The sequence below is a fragment of the Dipodomys merriami genome, unplaced genomic scaffold (assembly GCF_024711535.1).
Source record: "Dipodomys merriami isolate MVZ:Mamm:240054 unplaced genomic scaffold, mDipMer1.0.p SCAF_62, whole genome shotgun sequence".
Classification (NCBI taxonomy): domain Eukaryota; kingdom Metazoa; phylum Chordata; class Mammalia; order Rodentia; family Heteromyidae; genus Dipodomys; species Dipodomys merriami.
This window is the reverse complement of record NW_027206202.1, coordinates 1,860,226-1,881,184: the sequence shown is the minus strand read 5'-3', so window position 1 is coordinate 1,881,184 and position 20,959 is coordinate 1,860,226. Positions and strand designations below refer to the sequence as shown.

The 20,959-nt window shown below is 55.0% G+C and overlaps 3 protein-coding genes across 3 annotated transcripts; 2 read left to right on the top strand and 1 right to left on the bottom strand.

Moving 5' to 3' along the window:
- The first annotated feature begins 236 nt into the window (after positions 1-236).
- LOC138815004 (protein yippee-like 3) lies at positions 237-4,120 on the top strand. The gene is made up of 5 exons (XM_070004205.1): positions 237-378; positions 1,148-1,330; positions 1,430-1,473; positions 1,710-1,818; positions 3,597-4,120. Exons 2-5 carry the CDS (start codon positions 1,214-1,216, stop codon positions 3,684-3,686), a joined length of 360 nt encoding a protein of 119 aa, XP_069860306.1. The 5' UTR covers positions 237-378; positions 1,148-1,213; the 3' UTR covers positions 3,687-4,120.
- A 1,095-nt stretch (positions 4,121-5,215) lies between these two features.
- Positions 5,216-9,480, top strand: LOC138814895 (T-box transcription factor TBX6). Its single transcript, XM_070003994.1, has 8 exons — positions 5,216-5,333; positions 5,416-5,650; positions 6,733-7,000; positions 7,108-7,254; positions 7,339-7,409; positions 8,497-8,570; positions 8,649-8,832; positions 8,904-9,480. Exons 1-8 carry the CDS (start codon positions 5,216-5,218, stop codon positions 9,115-9,117), a joined length of 1,311 nt encoding a protein of 436 aa, XP_069860095.1. The 3' UTR covers positions 9,118-9,480.
- A 369-nt stretch (positions 9,481-9,849) lies between these two features.
- On the bottom strand, positions 9,850-19,433 carry LOC138815003 (serine/threonine-protein phosphatase 4 catalytic subunit). Its single transcript, XM_070004204.1, has 9 exons — positions 19,338-19,433; positions 18,939-19,107; positions 13,634-13,685; positions 12,442-12,492; positions 12,113-12,214; positions 11,447-11,620; positions 11,238-11,364; positions 10,340-10,529; positions 9,850-10,257 (listed from the first exon to the last, which is right to left on the bottom strand). Exons 2-9 carry the CDS (start codon positions 19,034-19,036, stop codon positions 10,128-10,130), a joined length of 924 nt encoding a protein of 307 aa, XP_069860305.1. The 5' UTR covers positions 19,037-19,107; positions 19,338-19,433; the 3' UTR covers positions 9,850-10,127.
- Positions 19,434-20,959: the final 1,526 nt, after the last annotated feature.

Below are 20,959 nucleotides of genomic sequence, written 5' to 3'. Positions count from 1 at the left end.
GTGCGAGCGAGCGCGCCGCAGCCGCATTTCCGGGCCGGCGGGAGCCTGGGCTGGGGGGTGTCGGGAGGCGAGGGGCGGGGGGGGGGGGGGGGGGGCCGGAGAGGGAGGGAGGGGAGGAAAGACGGGACCTGCGCCGGCCGGCCTATGACGCGCCCCCTCATTTGCATGCCGCACGCCGATTGGCCCAGGCGGCCGCCGGGACCGGAGGCCGGCCCCCTCCCCCTCCCGCCGCAGCCGCGGCAGCAGCTGGTCTCGGTGTAAACAAGTCGAGGCGGCTGCGAACCCGGGCCGGGGGGGACGGCGCCCGCTAGGAGCGCCCCCCACTCCCAGGCCAGGCCACCACCCCGCGGACCGGGCACCCCCGCGCGCCCAGGCGAGGTGAGGCCCGCCCCGTCGAGGCTGCGCGTCGGCCCCCGCCCCGCCCGCGAGGACAGCCCCCTTCCCCGGGCGCCCGCCCCCCCCAGCCCCGCACCCCCAGGTGAGCTGGGGGGGGGGTCTCAGGTAAGGCTCCGCGACGCAGGTAAGATTCCCTCGGCGGAGATGAGACCTAGCGCGCCCAGGTAAGAGCCTCCCCCCCTTCCTAGCTGACCCTTCAGCGAGGCCGCCTCCAGGTGGAGGACCCCTCTCCCCAGGTGAACCCCCCAAATAGCCCCACCCACAGCACGAATGGGGTCCTAAGAACCGGCGATGCCTAGCCCCCCCCACCCCCCTCAACTGGAGACGGACAGCCCATCCACTCGCAAGCCCCTTAACCAGCTTCACCTGCCCCGATCAGCCAGGCTGAGACCGGAAGCAGGTGGGTGACTCACCTGCAGCTCCTCCTGGCCTCAGTTTCCCCACTGATGCAACCTGAGGCCTCCTTACGGAGGCCAAACCGAGTCGACTCTGGTCCCTGGTGAGACTGCCGGCTCTGGGGAAAGGAGAGTAGCCAAGTGTGACGGTCCCCACGGGTCTGAGCGTGTGTGTGTGTGTGTGTGTGTGTGTGTGTGTGTGTGTGTGTGTGTGTGTGTGTGTGTGTGTGTGTGTGTGTGTGTGTGTGTGTGTGTGTGTGTGTGTGTGTGTGTGTGTGTGTGTGTGTGTGTGTGTGTGTGTGTGTGTGTGTCCAGAGGGGCCTGACGGCGGGCGCCCTCTCCTCCCTCCCTGGCAGGCACTGGGCTCCCTCTGCTCCCCGTGGGCCGCTCCCCGCGTGGGGCCATTGCCCCTGGCCCCCGCCATGGTGCGGATATCAAAGCCCAAGACGTTTCAGGCCTACTTGGATGATTGCCATCGGAGGTATAGCTGCGCCCACTGCCGCGCTCACCTGGCCAACCACGACGACCTCATCTCCAAGGTAACCAGGCCACAGCCGAGGCGAGAATGGGGGCCACAAGGGCTACTTGGCAACTCCCCATCAGCCGTCCTGATCCCCTCTTGGCTTTCCTCCCTTTAGTCCTTCCAGGGCAGTCAGGGGCGCGCCTACCTCTTCAATTCTGTGTGAGTATTAGTCTGCTGTCTTTCTTTTCCCTGACCTCTTGTGGCCTGTGACCCCCTTCCCCCCCACCCCCCAATCATGCTGAGAATCCCAGAGTTCCATGGTTCAGGAATTCAGACAGGAAGCCATTGATCACCCTTTTCTTGGAGGCTAAGGACACACGGCTTGGACGCCAGTTTGGCAGGGGAGGGCTGTGTGCTGGTGCAACTCTCCCTGGGACTGTCCCATGTCCCCACAGGGTAAACGTGGGCTGCGGGCCAGCCGAGGAGCGGGTGCTGCTGACAGGCCTCCATGCTGTCGCTGACATCCACTGTGAAAACTGCAAGACCACTTTGGGCTGGAAATATGTGAGTCAGTGATCTGGGTGCCCAGGCCGGCCTTTGATTCGACCTCACATCGCCTCTTCCTTACAGTCTCTGTAACCTTTCAGAGTGCGTAGGGCCAGTGCAGACAAACCAAACTGTCTTTACCTCCTGACCATGACCTCTTCCCTCACAGCCTACAAGGGCTTTTAGGATTTTTTTTCCCTAACTCACTTCTTCCACCCCTATTTTAGAGACAAGGTATAAGCAGAGACCACACACTGAACAGTTACTTGCCAACACTGTTGCAAGCACTACTGTTGACAGTATACTGTGCTGATGGTAGAATCTATTTTCCGTAGAAGAGAAGGAGGCCTGGAGTTATTAGGGCACTTGCCCAAGAACAAGCAGCTTGGCTTGTTGATGTTTTGTTTTGTTGTTCTTGTTTTATTTTGTTTATTGTTGTAATTGTTTTTTGATACAAAGTTTTACTATCTAGCCCTGGCTGGCTTAGATCTCACAATCCACCTGCTTTAGCTTCCTGGGGGCTAGAATTACAGAACGTGTTTGTGGCTTTTGACTTTAAAAACAAAAACAAACCCTGGGTCACTATTCATACTGTTATTCATAGAGAATCAGAGAAGTTGCCTGGACCTCTTTGGCAATATGGAAGTTAGACTCCTTTTCCACCCTCTCCCTACTTCAGCTGCGGTGGAGGATCTGATTTCCCTACACTGAGTCTCATTTCCTTATCTGGCATTGGAAGATAATGCCGCCAGGAGGCACCCCACACCTTTCTGGAGATCAGATTAGATATGCTCTTGGGAATCTTCAAAGGATTGGGGGAGGCCTGCTCTGAGTCTTTTGGTGGGGTGGATGTCCCAGGCTGAGATACCTGACTTGAGTTTACCTCTTGCCCTGCCACAGATTTGCTCTGTGTCTCTGGATAGGTGTCTTGGGTTCTCTGAGAATCTCTGTAAAAGAATGAGATGGCCAGATCCAGAGATTAAAAATTTTTCATCTTAGTTGGACACTAGTAGCTCACACTTGTAAACCTACCTCTTCAGGAAGCTGAGAACTAAGGACCAAGGGTCGGTAACCAGCCCAGATGAGGAAAGTCTGTGAGACAGATCTCCAGTTAACTACTAGAAAAGCCAGAAGTCGTGGGGTAGCTCAAAGTGGTACAGCACCAGCTTTGAGTGGTAAAAGCGAGGGGACAGTGTCCAAGCCCGGAGTTTAAGCCCAATGCTGGCACACACACAAAATAAAAACAAAAGATGCTTAACCTTTGCAAAGTCAAGTAAACACTGGATTTGTCAAAGAGGAATCATAGTATCTGGTGAGAAAGCAGACTGGCAAATGGAAGTGAGCATGCGTACCTAGAAATGAGGATTGTTTAATATTTAGTTGTTTTCTTTTGTTTCTGTCTGACGTGCTGGGATCTATCCCAGGACCTTGTACCTGCTATACAAGTGCTCAACCACCTAAAGTTATTCATATTAAACTCTGCTGCCCACCCCAAACCACATGTAGGTTGAAATGGCTCACAGGGCCACCAACTAGTTGCAACCCTAGGAGCTCTTCTAGGTCCTCCTTGGAGCTGCTGTTAGTACTCCAAAAGTAGTTGTGACTCAGAATTCTGACTGCACCCTGGTAGTGAGAAACAGCCCTACCATTTACCAGCTATGTCGGTGGGCAGGTTGCTTGGCTTCCCCGGGCCAGTTTCCTCCTGAGTAAAATGGGTCCAGTCATACTCCCCCACTCCTGTGGCTGGTGGTAAAGCATTTGCCGAGGAGATGACTGGCTCCTCCCCTCCTTTCCAGGAGCAGGCCTTTGAGAGCAGCCAGAAGTACAAAGAGGGGAAGTACATCATTGAACTCAACCACATGATCAAAGACAACGGCTGGGACTGACCCCTGCTCCTGACGCATGTGGCGCCAGCCTGGCCTGGCCGCCAGGGGGCGCCACTGGATTCCCTCCAGCGGAAGGGAGCTCTGGACACTCGGGGCTCCTGCAGGGCAGGAAGGATCCAGCTCCTGTACATATATTTTATTGCATGCACTGTGACTTTGGGGGGGAGGGGGAAATCAGAAGGGGGAAGACAACCCCCCCACCCCTGTTCGTTCCTGTGATCTGGCTGGCTTGGATCTCGTTTTGTTTTGTTTTTTTTAACCCCTTCCTTCCTGTCCCGCCTGCCCCATAGTTATGGCCTGTGTGCTGCTGTCTTGGCCCCAGTGCACTATCTGCCCTGTGACCTTCTACTCCCATCGGCCCCTCTTACCCCATGCGTGTCTGTTCCCCTCGTTCTGTAGCGTTTGTACATAATAAAACAATGAAGTGCAGACCAGCCCCAGGCTCACGTGGAATCCAGGAAAGGAGGGGGAACGGGGGACGGGGAGACTCGGATTTAGACTCCTGAGCTATAGACCTGTTCTGAGCCTAAGCTCAAGTTGGTGCATTTCCAGTGCCAGTGGAGATCACAAAGCTCACAATGACCCTCTAGGCCTTGACCTCGGCTGTTGGTCTGTGCTTTTTTTGGCTTTAGTGTTTGGCTGCCGCCTAGGGGCTGTTCCCGATCAGCAGGCCGGCGTGCCTTGATTTTAACCTAACCTCCTCTTCGAACTACAACTCCCAGTCATCCTAGCGCGAACTGCTCCCGGCCTTCTTACGCGCTTTTGGCGCGAGGCCTGCTGGGAAGTGTAGTTCCCTTGGATCCTCTAAGCAACCCTGCGGCGTGAGACGTCAGGAACTTTTGAGCTGTGCTCACTCATTCCTCAACTTTTTGAGACGTGACGGAGGGTGGGGGGTTTATGGAATGGAAAGCAAGGAGGACCTCGGGGTTCTGTCTTTTGCTACGGATTTCTTGATGTTGCCCAGTGCTCCCAAGTAATTAGCTCAGGCCGTGACTTTCCAACCCTGTACTCCTCCTCCTGCCCTCCTAGGCCAGTCCTCCAAGTGAAATGTGTTGTGGGTGGTGATAGGGAGTCACCTGGCAAAAATTCTGGGGTCTTCAAGGACTGCCTCAGCTTCAGTTTCAGGGTCCAGGCCCCGCCTCAGGCTTATTGCTAGCCGAGGCTCCTGCCGTGGGAACCCAGACCAGCTGGCCGGAAGGGCCAAACTGCGTCCCTGTCCAAGCCCTAGGGATCAATCAGACCGAGGAGTTAATTATGTAATGAGGGGGCAGGGGGTCGGGGCTAATGAAGCCACACGGGGAGGTGGGGGGGGGGGGAGAGGAGAGGGGAGGGTACCCAGGTATCCGGCCCCTTCTTGGACCCCTTCAAGGCCCCCAGGGGTCTCCACTCCAGCCCACCTCCAGGGCCCCAAAGAGGGGAGGGGCTGTGATCTCGGGTCTGGAAGGGGCTGAGCTGTGAGCTATAAAGGGGGCACCTCTCAGCACCCTGGGACTCTAGCAACGTGCCCTGAGGCTAGAAGAGACTACAACATGTACCATCCACGAGAGTTATACCCCTCCTTGGGGACAGGCTACCGCCTGGGGCCTCCCCAGCCAGGGACAGATCCCAGTTTTGGACCTGCCCTGGCAGAGGGCTATCGCTACCCAGGTGAGAAGTGAGTCCCCTTTCTGGGTAGAGGATTGGGGCTCTGCTTCCAGCTGCTGATTTCTTCTTCTTCCAACATCTCCAGATCTGGACCCCCCCAAGATGGATTGCTTCCTCTCTGGGATTGAGGCTGCTCCACGCACCCTGGCTGCACCCCCACCTCTGCCCCTTCTGCCCCCAGCCCTGGGTGCTGAGCCAGCCCCACCAGCCCCAGAGGCCCTTCACTCCCTCCCCGGGGTCAGCCTGAGCCTGGAGAATCAGGAGCTGTGGAAAGAATTCAGCGCTGTGGGGACAGAGATGATTATCACCAAGGCCGGCAGGTGAGGGATGGCCAAGTCAGTTTGAGCTGGGTCTCGTGAAAGGCAAAGTTCTCGGGGGCTCTGGGGCCGTGTTTGGGGATTTCTTTGGAGCTGCAGCTCTTTTGAATCTGATGATGCCCTAGACAAGGATGACACTGGATGGCATCGGGAATCATTCTGTGGCAAGGGCCAACTGTCAGTCTGTGAGGTCTCTGACTGGGTTTAGAAGCCAATCTATTGAGAATCACTTTGGACCTGTAGCAGAAGGTCTGGCTGGGTTATAGGTTAGTGTGTGGCCTAGATCAGGCAGTGATCAGTGTGTGTGGCTGGAGTCAGATTCAGACTGACTGAGGTCAAAGGTCAGCCGAGTGACTAGCATCGGAAAATCTGTCCAGGATCAGGAGCAAGAAGCGTGTGTGACTTAAGTATGAGGCAGCTTGTGACAAGATCCAGGCACACCCTAGAGACAAGGAAGCAGCGTGTGGCTGGTGGCAAGCTATCTAAGGGCCTGTGCTATGGTTTAGGGCTGACTTTTTTTTTTTTCCCTAAGCAATTTTGCCTAACAGTTGTGGAGACCAAGTGAAGGGATCAGAGTGGAAAGTAGGAGGCTTCTTGGCAAGGTTTTAGGAAGACAAGATAGCACCTCTTCTGCAAGAGGAGCTGGGGTCAAGACTGTGGGCTTTGCTTAGGATCCCCTGACCCATCTGTCCTATTTCCCCATCAAGCTTGAGATACCTTCCTAGACTCTTGGTATTTTTGGTTTGGGGGTATGGGGCTAGTGATGTTCTTGGAACTTGAACTCAGGGCCTGGGCACGGTCCTTGAGCTGCTTTTGTGTTCAAAGGCTAGTGCTCTGCCATTTGATAAGTCTCATGGACTTTCCTACCCAGGCTGGTTTCAAACTGTGATCCTCACATCAGCCTCCTGAGTAGTTAGGATGACAGGCATGAGCCACCAGCTCCCAACTCCCTCTGGGGTATAATTCTACTTCCCTTGAACTTTGTGTAGCAGAACTCTAGCGCTCACTGGAAGCCACCTGCTGGTAACGGCCTTGCCTCTGGCAGTGGGTAGCTGCAGGCTTCTCCCCCTCTTCCCGGGTGCCAGGCGCATGTTTCCAGCTTGCCGAGTGTCCGTCACAGGCCTGGACCCTGAGGCTCGCTACCTGTTCCTTCTGGATGTGGTTCCAGTGGACGGGGCTCGATACCGCTGGCAGGGCCGGCGATGGGAGCCTAGCGGCAAGGCTGAGCCCCGGCTGCCGGATCGTGTGTACATTCACCCCGACTCCCCTGCCACGGGGGCCCACTGGATGCGGCAGCCGGTGTCCTTCCATCGTGTCAAACTCACCAACAGCACACTGGACCCCCATGGCCATGTGAGGCTCAGACTGGGACCCCAGAATAGGGGTGGGGGGGTGATGTTGGGACAAAGGCTAAGGCTGAGACTAAGAATAGTGAGTCACCCGCATTTCTCCCCTTCCAGCTGATCTTGCATTCCATGCACAAGTATCAGCCCCGCATCCACCTGGTACGGGCAGCCCAGCTTTGCAGCCAACACTGGGGGGGCGTGGCCTCCTTCCGCTTCCCTGAGACCACTTTCATCTCTGTGACAGCCTACCAGAACCCAAGGGTGAGTGTCGGGCGGGGGTGGGGTGGGGGTCTGGTGGTTCTGCCTAGGTCACAAAGGAGCTTTAGCCCAGATGTGTGTCCCCAGATCACACAACTGAAGATTGCAGCCAATCCCTTTGCCAAAGGGTTCCGGGAGAACGGCAGAAACTGCAAGAGGTGGGTATCTGTTTTTTCCTGTGGTTACTGGGGTTTGAACTCAGGGACTTGGGGCTTATTAGGCAAGCACTTTACCAACCTGAGCCACACCTTGCTCATTCCTGCACTCTTCTTCACCATTTATTAGTCCTGATGTGGTCAGGCCCTGTGCTGGGCGTCAAGAACAATAATGAAGAGTAAAAACATCTTTTTAAGTCATTGATTCAGTCAATGCTCAGATCACCGTCCTCATGGAATGGAATTGCAAGTATACGAGAGAAACAAATGGTTAGAATGTTAAGTTCCAGAGAGAAGAGAAAGCAGGGGAGGATAGGGAGGAGGGTGGAGCTGGAGTGTGGCTCAGTGGGAATGCACTATTCCATCCCCAACAGGAAAGGGAGGGAGGGGGAGAGAAAGAGTGGAGTATTAGATAAGAGGTCATAAGAGGTCTGCAAAGGCCTCTCTGAGGCCGTGAGGGAATGGGAAGGGGAGGGAGGCTGTGGGCCCAGGTGACACGCAGGGCCCTGAGGCAGGACTTGACCTTGGCAATGCTGGGTGTGGTGGCATCAGGCGGCAAGTCACAAGGTGATGGGAAAGGAGTTTAGGCCAGACTGTAAGGGACTACTAAGGACTGGGCACCAGAGTCTGGCCCCCTGCTCTTGGGGTGCTTATAAAATGTGGGACTGTAAGAAACATCAGGAAGGAGGCCAGGTCATCCTAGAGGAAGAGATGTTGAAAGTGGCATATGCTGGTAGTTATGCTGAGAAGGACGGGTGGGGCAACTGCAGGGTGATGGAAAGTTCCAGAAAGGTTGCTGCTGGGGGCTGGGATGAGGAAAGCGCAAGTATCAGACTGGGTGTGCTAGTGGCCATGTCACCACTGCCCAGTTTCCATGGAGAGGGACAGCACTGCAAAGTTCCAAGTGGGCCCTAAAGCTTAGCTCTGTGCTTCCTTGTCATGGGAATTCTCTGGTCTTTAGTTTCTTCATCTGTAAAATGGGCACAATAAATGACACGTAACACCAGGAAGGTGACATGCTTGGCACCTGGTAAGTACTATTAGTGCCATCATCATCACCATCATCATCATCACTATCACTGTTCCCCAGGGAGCGAGACGCCCGTGTGAAGAGGAGACTTCGGGGCACAGAGCCAGCAGCCACAGAGGCCTACGGGAACGGAGGTGAGTGCTGTCCTGAGTGCCCGGAGGCCTGGCCCCATGATCCTCCTTGGCCCAGTGTATCCCTTTTGTCTCCCCCAGATACTCCAGGGGGTCCCTGTGACTCCACACTGGGTGGGGACATTCAGGAGTCGGACCCGGAGCAGGTCCCAGCTCCCGGAGAAGCTGCTCCTGCCCCAGCGCCTCCCTGTGGAGGTCCCAGTGCTGAGGCGTACGTCCTCCACCCCGCAGCTTTCCACGGGGCCCCCAGCCACCTACCGGCCAGGTGAGGGCACGGGTGGGCTGCTCTGGGCAGGGCGGGCTTCTCTCCCGTTCTGACACCTCTCTCTACTTCAGGAACCCCAGCTTTCCTGAGGCTGTGGACTCCGGGCGCCCAGCCCCCTACTCAGCTGCATTTCTGGAGCTGCAGCCTGGGCCGGGGGGATCAGGGTACGCGGCAGCTCCACCAGCAGCACCCTTTACCCCACACTTCCTCCAAGGGGGGCCGTTCTCCATCCCCTACCCAGGACCTTCAGGGTTCCTGGATGTGGGCTCTAAACCAATGTACTGAGACACTGCAGAGCCCTGTGGCATCTTCCCCATCTACCTCCGCTGCTTCCCTTCCCCCAACCAGTAGCCCCTCAACTTTCTGCCCTCCTCCCCCTCTGCCAAATGGCTGCCTTCCCCCCCCCCCCAACTTCACACCTTGACTTCACTCCCACCCCCTCTGGCTTCAAAGCCCAGGAGAAGCTGCTGGAATCCAGCTGGGGCCAGCTTCCCCTTCCCTGCTCTCACCTTGGTGTGAATGGAGCCTGGCCTGGCCAAATGGGACAGCAGCCCCCCCCCCCCGCCCCCCCTGGCCGCAGGGGCAAGCCGCCACCAATTTGTTCTCAGGAGCAGAGTAATTTTTGTTAATAAAACTCGAAAGACATCAGTGCTCAGGACCCATGGGGCTCATGGTGCTGGGACTCGCTGGGGCTACGTAGAGTCAAGACTGTCACAGACCCAAGCCAGGCCTGGGATGTTCACTCTCCACATGTCTAGCTTTACGCACAGAAATCAATCTGTTCTGACGGGTTTTCTCTTCAGAAAAATAGGGGTGGAGAGGTCTCCGGATGCGGGTTGTCTCCCATGGCTATCTGGCACTGGGTAGGCCCCTCTGGGAGCGATTTTGCTGGGCGGGGGACACGAAGGCTCTGGGTGAGCACCCAGACTTCCTAGCAGTCTAGACTGAAGCACGTACCCCATGTCCCAGGCCGGCTCCTCCACTCCCTACGCAAGCCTGACACAAACCCCCAAACCATTTATTTTTCTTCTTTTATTAGAATTTTTTTCTTTTTTTCTCAAAACTTTTATCTAAAAACAAACAAAAAAAAAGAAAAAAAAAAAAGACTGAAAACTTCATGGTTTGAGTGGGGAGAAAGGAGAAGGGAGCCTGGGGCCGAGGCTCCAATCTCTCCCGATAAAGTCCTCACCCTGGGGAGAGCAGAGCTGGGAGCCCCTCCACGCCCAGCCTCCAACTGAGGAGAGGGCAGTCACAGTGGTCCAAGGGCCAGAGAGGCTGAGAAGCAAGCCGAGGGGTCACAGGAAGTAGTCAGCCACGGGCTTCTTGGAAGGGATGCCCCGTGTTTCCTGGGGAGCGGCCTCAAAGATGATGAAATCTTTCTGGAGATGTTCATCCAGCTCCAAGATGGCTGCCACGTTCCCACAGCTGGACACAGGGGCAACGGTTAGGGGCCGACTCAGATCCCCTTCCCTGCGCCCGCCCCGATCACGTGGCTCCGCCAGCTCACCGGTAGCAGTAGTTGGGTGCGGACCACACAGTGAGCACGGTCTCGTTGAAGTGCCACTTGTAACCTTCCATCACCAGTTGGTGGGCACGGCAGATCATGTCAATGTCGTTGGCTGCGTTGAACTGGGCCACCACATCACTGCCAAACAGGTAGCCGGCCCCCCGGGGGCTCACACCCCAGCCTGTGGTATCTGAGGTGCAAGGCAAGGATGGGGGGAGGGGGGCGGGGCTCAAGATCTCTGCTCGCCCGCTGCCCCGGAGGGGACCACCCTGTTCTATGGACCAGAGGCTCTACGGGGTTGTGGAGAGCGGATGGCAAATGGCAAGGCAGGTGAGCTCCACCCAGAAGGCCCGGGGTGGGGTCTGCCTGCTCACAGGGACACACACCACCTTGTTCCTCCATCAGGGAGGCTCACAAAGGCCAGGCTGGGAATGGCAGGCGTGGGCCAGGAGGGACCCAGCCAAACAGCAGCCATGCTAAGGCCATCTTGGAGTGGCAGGATGGAGTGGAGCTGATTTTACATCTCAGCTCTGTCCCCTGCTGGCAGGGAATCCTACAAAATGAGGGGGTCTTCAGGGAGCGACCCTTTTGGGGGCCTGGCCTCTGAAGCTAGTGCTATGAGGTTCTGAAGACCCTTCCGACTGAGGGAGCCAGGAACCCCGGCCCCGCCAGCCCTCGGCCTCAGTACGCATGCTTCTACCGCTCGGTCCCCGCACTCGCCCCCCATGCTGCCGGTTCTCTACAGGTCCAGCAGGCAGGCGGAGGATGCGGCAAGTGTGGCTTTGCTTTGTCCCGCTCCTCCCCCGTCTAACTGGCCTTTCAGGCACTTGCTTTAGTCTGCCTGGCCAAGCTAAGCGCGGAGCAGCCTGGCCAAGGGAACCCACCTGCCCAGCCTCACCTTCAGGGTCGGACCACAGGAGGTCACACATGGGCCCGTCATGGGGTACCTCTTGTTTTCGGTCAATTGTCCGGATCTGGTCCAGGGTCTGGATGGAGGGGGAAAGGCCCCCATGCACACAGAAGATCTAGAAGGGAGACAAATACCAGAGGGAAGGGAGGTGTCGGCCAGGAGCGCCCTCGCTCTCCGATCCCGAGGAGCCAGCCTACCTTGCCATCGATGATGGCCGACAGGCTGAGGTAGTCGAAGATCTCAGTGCAGTAGCGCCACACGGTCACCGAGCCGTACTTGCGCAGACACTCGTCGTAGAAACCATAGACCTGCGTGATCTGGCGGCTCTCGTGGTTGCCTCGGATGAGGGTGATGCGGTCAGGATAACGAACCTAGCAGCGGCGGAACACCAACACCAGGGCTGGCTGCAGCCCGGCCCTCCACCTGTCTCCTCCCTAAGTCCACACGTCCTTCATCTTCGCGGTCACCACCACCGTCCTGGCCCACACCTGTGCCATCTCTTACCTAAATTGTGCTGCATCCCCCCCACAGGACGGACACCCAAGCCCCCCAGCTACAAACACAGTGGCTTGTCTTTCAAACTTCAGATCCCAAGCCAAGTCTACACACACACCTGAGGCCCTCAGGCTCCAATCACCTCGCACCAATGGATCCTGTGGCCCAGCGGCCACCTCCCGACCACAGAGCCTCTGTTCCCACCCAGGCACTGTGCCCGGCTGGTGTCATCCCCCCAAGGCCGGTTGGATGGCCTTATTAGAGGTCAAGACCTCTTGGACTGCCCCGCTGCGGGCGTGGCAAGTGGACAGACAGGGACAGGGCTGGGAGGAAGCAGGCAGGGCACTGAGGTGGCCACTCGTTCCCACCTTGAGTGCCAGCAGCAGGAGGAAAGTTTCGACACTGTAGAAACCACGGTCCACAAAGTCCCCCATGAAGAGGTAGTTGGTCTCAGGGACATCGCCACCCACCTAGACAGAGGGAGTTGGTTTTGTTTGGACCTGAACCATCTACCCCCCATCCCCCCACCCCAACCCTCCCAACACAATGACCAGGTCTCATCCAGTCCAGGCCAATCTTTTGCCCAAGGCCCATCGACTTCTGAGCCCTGCATACAGCAAAGCAGGAGTTCCGCTCAGCCCGTGGGGCTTGACCCCTGGCCGCCCCAGAGCCCGTTCCCAGCTGCTTCCCCACTCACTCTAAACAGCTCCTTCAGGTCATAGAACTGCCCGTGGATGTCGCCACACACCTGCAAAGGAAGAAAGTCTGACACTCAGAGTGAACAAAGGGACAGTCCTTTTGTCCCCAGGGTCTAACATAAGAAACTTGAGAATGTAAACACTTTCACCACTTGTCTCAAGTCCCAAACTACCATTCCCTGCCCTCCCCCCCCCCCCCGCCCCATGTCCCCCCACAGCGAGTGTTAACTGCTCTGAGCAAGAGCAGTATTAAGTTTCCAGAGACCCACAGCTCTGACAACTTGGCCCCTCTCTCAACTCCCCTCAAATCCCCAGCATAAAGTTACTGACAAAGCCACTGAGACATGTGACTAGAACCACTCACCAAGTTAAGAGTCCTTCTGCCCCCAACCAAGTTTCCTCCTAATAAAATTCCTACTTCTTTTCTGGTAGTACTGGAATTTGTTCTCAGGGTGTGTTTTGTGCTTGATTAGGCAGGAGCTATACTACCTGAGTTATGGCTCAGCCTTTTTCACTCTGATTATTTCTGAACTTGGGTCTCATTTTTCCATGAGAGCCTGAGGTCACGGAATGGCATGTGCACACCATCACACTTAAGACTTCTGTGTTGAGTTAGGCTCCTGCAAACTTTAATTTGACTGGGCTGGCCTGGAACTTCAACCTTAATCTCAGCCTCTTTAGTAGCTAGGACTATAGGTATGAGACACCAGTGTCCAGTTTTGTTTTTTGTTTTGGCAGTTACTAGAGTTTGAATTCCAGGCCTTTTACTTATTGGTTAGCTACTCTAACACTTGAGCCAGGTGAACAGTTCATCATTACCTCTCTTCTTTTGTGATATGCAAGACGGAACCCTGGGCCTTATATACATTAGGCAAACAAATGCTGCCAATGAGCTCCATCCTCAGCCAGTACTGGAACTAGAACTGAGGCCTTATTCCCAGGTCTTGTGCTCAGCTTTTTCTACTCAGAGCTGGTGATCTATCACTTGAGCCACACCTCTGGCTTTTTGGTAAGTGGAGTTGAGTCTCTTGTCTGACCAGGTTGGCTTTAAACCTTGATCTCAGATGGGAGGGAAGATGGCAGGAAGGGTTTAGGACACGACACAGGGCTTTCTGGGCTCTCAGTAATGAGAAGTGGCCTTGTAGACCCACTAAGCGTGCCCAAGAGGCCAAGCAGGGGCAGCATACTCACTGTGACCGGCGAGTCTACCCTCTGCACGTTGCTCTCCTCTACCAAGATCTCTCTGGAAATAGAAGACCAGGGTCACCACAGCTGGCCCAGCCCAATTCCTGACTTTTTTGGCAGGGGGGAGAACATGAAGTGGTCCCTAAACTTCCAGGGGACAAGAATGAAGTGGCTGATTTCACTAGGGTCTGCTGACTACAGCCCTCCACGCCCTTCCACTGCACCCTGGCCTCAGTTCAAGGTCTTCCAAACAGGCTTCCAGCTTTGACCCCAGCTGCTCACCTCCACAACAGAGCCCCTGTTCCCTTCAAGCATTCCCTGACTGTTCCTTGACTCTCTACCAACCAACCACTGAGCAGACTGTCCAAACACAAGGGCTGGAGTGCATCCATCAAAGAGATGCCTGATCCTATGTTGCCAGCTCCTGTTTAGAGGCAGGAAGGATTTCCAGATTCCCCTTATGATATGGAGCACAGACAAAAATCACTGTCAGTTACAAGATGGCCAATGGGGCTGGGAAGGTGGCTCAGTGGTAGAGCACTTGCCTTGCATGCCTGAGGCCCTGGGTTCGATTCCTCAGCACCACATAAGTAAAAAGAAAAAAATCTGGAAGTGGCACTGTGGCTCAAGAGGTACAGCGCTAGTCTTGAGCTGAAGAGCTGAGGGACAGCGCCCAGGCCTAGAGTTCAGGTCCCACGACCGGACCCCCCCCCCAAAAAAAAAGAGGCCAAGTTGTGTCCAATGATAAGCACATGGGTGAATGTGGGAGCCCACACACTGTGCCAGGACAGTAGGGAGACCTGCGCGTGGACACACACCACTGAGCAACCGTCTTCAGATGCAGGGCCTCAGTAAGTCCCAGGGCAGGGAAGATATGGGTGCCTATTAGACTGCTGCTTTGGCTTCAGGAGAGAGGCCGCCAGTTCTCATTTATTATCCAGCTACTCTGCTGGGGGAGGCCAAGCTCTTCCCACTAGGCCATAAGTCCTTGAGCTCAGCAAACAGCAGTTCAGCTGTCCCTCAACAAAGGTAGTGTGCCTCAGCTCTCTGGGAAAAAGAAGAGGTTCTGGCAGTGGTCTGAGATGCCACACAGCACATGGGCTCTCCCACCCCCACATAGAGTCTGGTGGGGAATGCCATTCCATAGCAATTGCTTAAGTGACCTTCCTGATGGTTTTTTGTTTGTTTTCAAGTATTGATCCTGGGGATTGAACTTATGGCCTGGGCGCTGTTCCTAAGCCTTTTCTGCTCAAGGCTACCATTCTACTTCTTGAGCCACAGCTCCTCTTTTTGGTGGTTTATTGGGGAGATAAAGACCTTGTGGATTTTCCTGCCCAGGCTCAGCCTCCTGAGCAGCTAGGATTTTATTTTGTTGTTGTTTTGCTTTTTTGGTCTTTTTCATTGGTCATGGGGGCCTGAACGCTGGGCCTGGGTGCTGTCCCTCAACTCTTCAGCTCAAGGGCTAGAACTCTACCACTTGAGCCACTGTGCCACTTCCGGCCTTTTCTGCTTCTGTGGTGCTGAGGAATCGAACCCAGGGCCATAGCTAAGATTTTAAGTGTGGGCCACCAATGTCCAGTTTGGAGAGGCTCTTGTCACTCCCATCAGATGTACAGAAATCAGTTTGAAGAAAAGTTGCCAGACTAAGTCCACAAAGTTGGGGAGTAGCTAAATGAGAATCTGAGAGCCCAGTTTCCTGACACTCTTCTGCAGACCGACTCAAAACCTGAAACCCCGTAAGGTCACACGTAGGGCCTTCTATGCAAACCCACTCAGTGCAAGGAAGGGCCCAGCATGGTCTGAGAAGGCAGCTTAGACTCCAATCTTGGCTCTGTCCCTTGCAGTGCTTTTACTTCAACTAACACACCTGTCAAGACGTGCCCGCCCATGTGCTGGCCTATACCTGGATACACAGAATCTCATTTGAGCCTCATGATTTCAGAAACTCACAGGTCAAGGGACTAGCAGGGCCATACTCCTAATGGTGGCAAAGCTAAGATTCAAACTGAAGACAAGATTCAAAAGCTCATTGTGTTTATTATATTTATTTTTTTTTTTCTAGTCCTGGGGCTTGAACTCAGGGCTTGAGCATGGTCCCTGAGTTTCTTTTCGCTCAAAGCTAGCACTCTACTACTTGAGCCATAGCACCACTTTGGCTTTTTTCTGTGTATGTGGTACTGAGGAATCGAACTGAGGGCTTCATACAGGCTAGGCAAGCACTCTACCACTAAGCCCCATTCCCAGCCCCTTAATAATTTTAAATAGGAGCAATTTCAGCACAGACACTGGAGGCCTTGTGGTCCGCAGGGTTTGATGTAATCTATGTATACTCTGGGCTTTTCCTTTTTGGGGGGGTCCGGTCATGGGGCCTGAACTCTGGGCCTGGGCACTGTCCCTCAGCTCTTCAGCTCAAGGCTAGCGCTCTACCACTTGAGCCACAGCGCCACTTCCGGCTTTTTTCTTTTTGCTTATGTGGTGCTGAGGAATCAAACCCAGGGCTTCAGGCATGCAAGGCAAGCACTCTACCACTGAGCCAACTTCCCAGCCCCTACTCTGGGCTCTTCTTGGGGGGCGGAGGGCCTTGAACTTAGGGTCTTGGGCTCTTACATGTCTTTTTTTGCTCACAACTGGAGCTCTACCACTCAAGCCACAGTTCCAAACTCCAGTTTTTTTGCTAGTTAATTGGAGATTAAGAATCTCTTGTATTTGTCAAGCTAAAGACCTTCCCCCTCAGATCTCAGTCTCCTGAGTACCTACAATTATAGGTGTGTGCCACTAGTGCCAGCTTCAGTCAGAGCTTCTGCTGGGTCCCCAACAGGCCATGGCTAAGTGCTGGAGTTGTTCTCCTTTCAGACTGAGACTGGGAAAACAGTGGCCAACTCAGGTCTCAGTTTAGTCACTTCTCCCCAGGGCAGGACTCCCTCTGCCCAGTCCCTTCACAGCTCCTTGTTTCCTTGCACTCCTATCAAAATCTGCAACTCCAAGATGCTATGCAAGCATTGCCCAGCATCTCCACCACACTGGCACAAGCCAGTGAGGGACAGGAAGATTAGACTTAGGGGAAGAGGGAGGGAAGAACAATACAAGTCAGCAATCAGTGTAAGTTCCTAAATACAAATTAGTGCTAAAGGAGCGAGGACAACGAAAACTTCCCACAAGCTGGTCTGGTCAGGGTGATTTTTCCTGCCTTTCAAAACACAAGAGCTCAGCTAGTTGCTTACTCTTGCCTGTCCCCGCCCCCAGCTTTCTTTGTGATACTGGGGTTTAAACTCAGAGCCTTGCGATTGCTGGGCAGGCACTCTAACTTTTGAGGCCTTCCCTCAGCCCTTTTTTAGCTTAGTTACTTTTCAGGTAGGGTCTCATGTGTTTCCTGGGACAGCTTCAGACCATGATGCTCCTACACATAGTCTCCCCAGTAGCTGAGATGACAGGCATTCACCACCACACCTGGTTTATTGAATGACATGGAGGCCCTTACTTTTTTTTTTTGCCTGGGCTGGCATAGAACCACGATCCTCTGCATCTCCACCTTCTGGGTAGCTGGAATTATAGATGTGATCCACTGCGCACTGCCTCAGTCCGGTATTTTTTTTTTTTGGGGGGGGGAGGGGGTCAAGTTGTGGGGCCTGAACTCTGGGCCTGGGCGCTGTGCCTCAGCTCTTCAGCTCAAGGCTAGCGCTCTACCACTTGAGCCAACTTCCCAGCCCCATCAGTCCAGTATTTTTATTTTTATTTTTGGGTCCGGTCGTGGGGCCTGAACTCTGGGCCTGGGCGCTGTCCCTCAGCTCTTCAGCTCAAGGTTGCACTGCACCACTTGAGCCACAGCGCCACTTCCGGCTTTTTTCTTATGTGGTGCTGAGGAATCGAACCCAGGGCCTCGAGTATGCAAGGCAAGTGCTCTACCACTGAGCCACCTTCCCAGCCCCAAGTCGGGTATTTTTAAAGGGACATAGCTTGTTAATCAAATTCAGCCCTGACTGGCTTCAGAGTGTCTCTGAGGGGCAGAGTCACACAAAGAGCCTCGGGACACAGATTCAGAACCCAGCTCAGCTACTTCCTCACAGGATGACCTGGGTCAAGTCCTTAAGTCTCTAAAGCTCAACACAGCAAAATGATTCCAACCTCACAGGACTAGGGGTGGCAGTGGAGAAAACTTGTATGGGGCATGGCTACTCGTTCTCTACCTCTTCTCTTACAGTTCACCAGCCTAGTAGAAGCCACTATAGTTCTCTACAAGGGACAGGTCATTTGTCTCTTCAACTATTGCCCAAGTCTCAGGCTTCCACTCCCACTGTGCCATGCTGGGAAGGCCCTTCCTCAGTTGTATCCCCGTCAGCCAGCAGATTATCTCCAGCCTTCTAGGCCCACCTTCTCTTAGAAGTTTCCGATTGCTTCATCTCTTTATATACCATCGTCTTTGCACATAGTCAACTACACCGGCTCATTGTCAGCACTGATGCTACCAAACACTGCTAAATTCACCTCAAGCACAACCCACTGAATGAATCTTTACAACTACCTTACACAATGGCCTCTTCTTTACCTATAAAGTCCAACACACCTCACTATCACCACAACAGGAGGCAGAGACAACCCAGACGACCTAAAGGAAGGCCCTCTTATTCTTATACCTGGACCCTTAACCATTACTTCCTGCTAATTCCCATTAAACTCTTTTGAGTCAGGCCTTTCTCTACATCAAGCTTAATTCTACTACTTGTGCCTTATGTGCTACTAATTTCTTATGCTCTCTCACACCAAAATAAACCAGTAATCCAAATCCATCTTGGTGCAGCAGGGACTGAGAAAAGGTCAAGACCCAAAAAACTAGCTTCACTTTGAAGTAACTGAACAATGAGTCTTCACTTCTGAAATGGGGACAAACCACCTACCTCTCTTTAAGCGTTGCTGAAGGCAGTAAGAGAATTTTATAACCCACGAGGTCTGTGACATTCTAGCCTGTGGCGTTTATTCTTGCCGACCATAGCTCATGTATCACCTTAGTCTTCCAGGCTGCTCCAAGAAGTCTTCCCCGTTGGCCTCGACAGATGGAGGCTGGGACCCTCCCTGACTTTCTTAAAACTTTCTACAACTTTTACTCCACTGGCAACACCCCCTCTACTACTTTTCGAAGTGTTATTATCCTTGTTTGCTTTTTCTCCGGCACATAAAACTGTCCCTCGAGGCTGGCGGTCCTAGCCTGGCTCCTCTGGGGGACGCTTCCAGAATGGGACAAACCCCCAAGTCCTCCGCTGGGCATGGCCCCGCACCGAGCCCCCCCCCCCCCCGGCCCCGAGCCCGCCGGGCTCACCTGGCCTTAGCACAGAGGGCCTTGACTTCGCTCTCCTTGATGAGCTCGCAGCGCCGCAGCTGCTCGATCTGCCGGTCCAGGTCGCTGATCTCCGCCATGGCCCACCGCTCTCCCCCCGGCGCGGGTCAGAGTCGGGGCCGCCGCCCCCTCCGCGCCGCACAGGGGTCTCCTGCGGAAGGCGAAGACGAGCTCGCGGGTCAGAGTGTACGCACGGGGCGCGGGGGGGGGGGGGGCGACTGGATTCTGGGGCTGACCCGGCGCCCCCCACCCCGGCCTCCCCTCACATCGGCGCCGGGACCCCCAGCGTCCCACCGCCCAGGCCGCAGGCCCCGCTAACTCCCGTCGAACCCCGCGACCCCGCGCTGACGACGGTGGCCTGGAGGGCTCTCCGACTCTTACCGCGCCGCTGCGACCCCGGCTCGGGCTCTCCGGCTTCCTGCCTCCCTCCTTCCCTCCGCTTTGGGCCGCCGCCACAGCCGCTTCTACTTCCGGCCCCGCCGCGGAAGCAAAGGGAGGCCAGTTCCGCCGTGAGCCGGACGTGACGTCATACACACGTCCCCGCCCTCGCCGCGCCCTTCCAATCGCTCTCTGGGCGGAGAATGGGGGAGGGGAGGGGGAGGTGCAAGGAACCGGAAGTCGCCTCTGCCCAGACCGTTAGTCCTCCAGACTCACCACGGACGGTTCAGTCTGGGGACAGCGCGGGAGGCGGGTCCTGGGGGTCTTGTCGCCTCCTCCCCCTCCATCCCCCCCACTGCAGGCCCACCATGGCAGCAGCAGGGTTTACGAGGGCCATTGCTGTAGGCATTCATAAGCATTTGTTCAGTGAAGACCTAGCAGCCCGATCTTCATCCTGGAGGAGCTGCGGCGTTAGGCCGCTCAGGCTGGGCGTGGTGGTGCACGCCTGCAGCCCCAGCACTTACAGGGTGAGAGGCCAGCCTGAGCACCTAACCAGGAGCCCGCCCGTCCCGCCCCGTGCCTGCGCCTGCATCAGCGCAGCCCCTCGCACGCCACACTCCTGCGCCGCTTGCTTTGGCCTGAAAATGTCTTTCTTCCTAAGGAGGACACTAGGTCAGAGGCTTGAGATTTGAACCCAGGAAAACTGTTCGTAGCTCCAGTGTCCTGTGCCCCCACCTCCCCATTCCCAGGTTTCTGGATATCAGCTTGTTATAAAATGAAGGCAGAAACACCCTCCAAACTGTCCTATCACAAGTCCTCTTCTTCCCTAGTATCTTTGATTTTTGCCAGTCCTGGGGCTTGAACTCAAGGCTCGGGCTCTGTCACTGAGCCTCTCTCTGCTCAATGCTAGTGCTCTACCACTTGAGCCACAGAACCACTTCTGGTTTTGTTTATGTAGTACTGAGGAACAGAACCCAGGGTTTGCTAGGCAAGCACTCTACCACTAAGTCACATTCCCTAGTATCTTGTAGGCAGAGTAAACCATATACCTTCAAATGTTTACCTGTGACCTTCAAGCAATCCAGTTTTCGTGCATTTGCACTAATGTTCCCTTTTGCAATATTCTTTGCATTTTCTTTGTAGTAACTAGAATTTTTTGTGTGCTGGTACTGAGGCTTGGACTCAGGGCCTGGTGCCTTTGCTTGGCTTTTTCCACTCAAGACTGGCTGCTCTACCAGTTGAGCCACACAGATAAGTCTCATGGACTTCTGCCTGGATTGGCTTCAAACCATGATCTAGCTGGGCGCTAGTGGCTCATGCCTGTAATCCTAGCTACTCAGGAGGCTGAGATCTGAGGATCATGGTTCAAAGCCAGCCCCGGCAGGAAACTCCATGAGACTCATCTCCAATAAACCACTAGAAAAACAGAAGTGGTGGCTATGGCTTAAGTGGTAGTGTGTAAGCTGAAGAGCAGAGGAACACTACCCAAGGCCAGAATTCAAACCCCACGACCCACAAAAAAAAAGGGGGGGGAGAGCTGGGAAGTTGGCTTAGTGGTAGAGTACTTGCCGTGCATGCATGAGGCCCTGGGTTCGATTCCTCAACACCACATAAGCAGAAAAAGC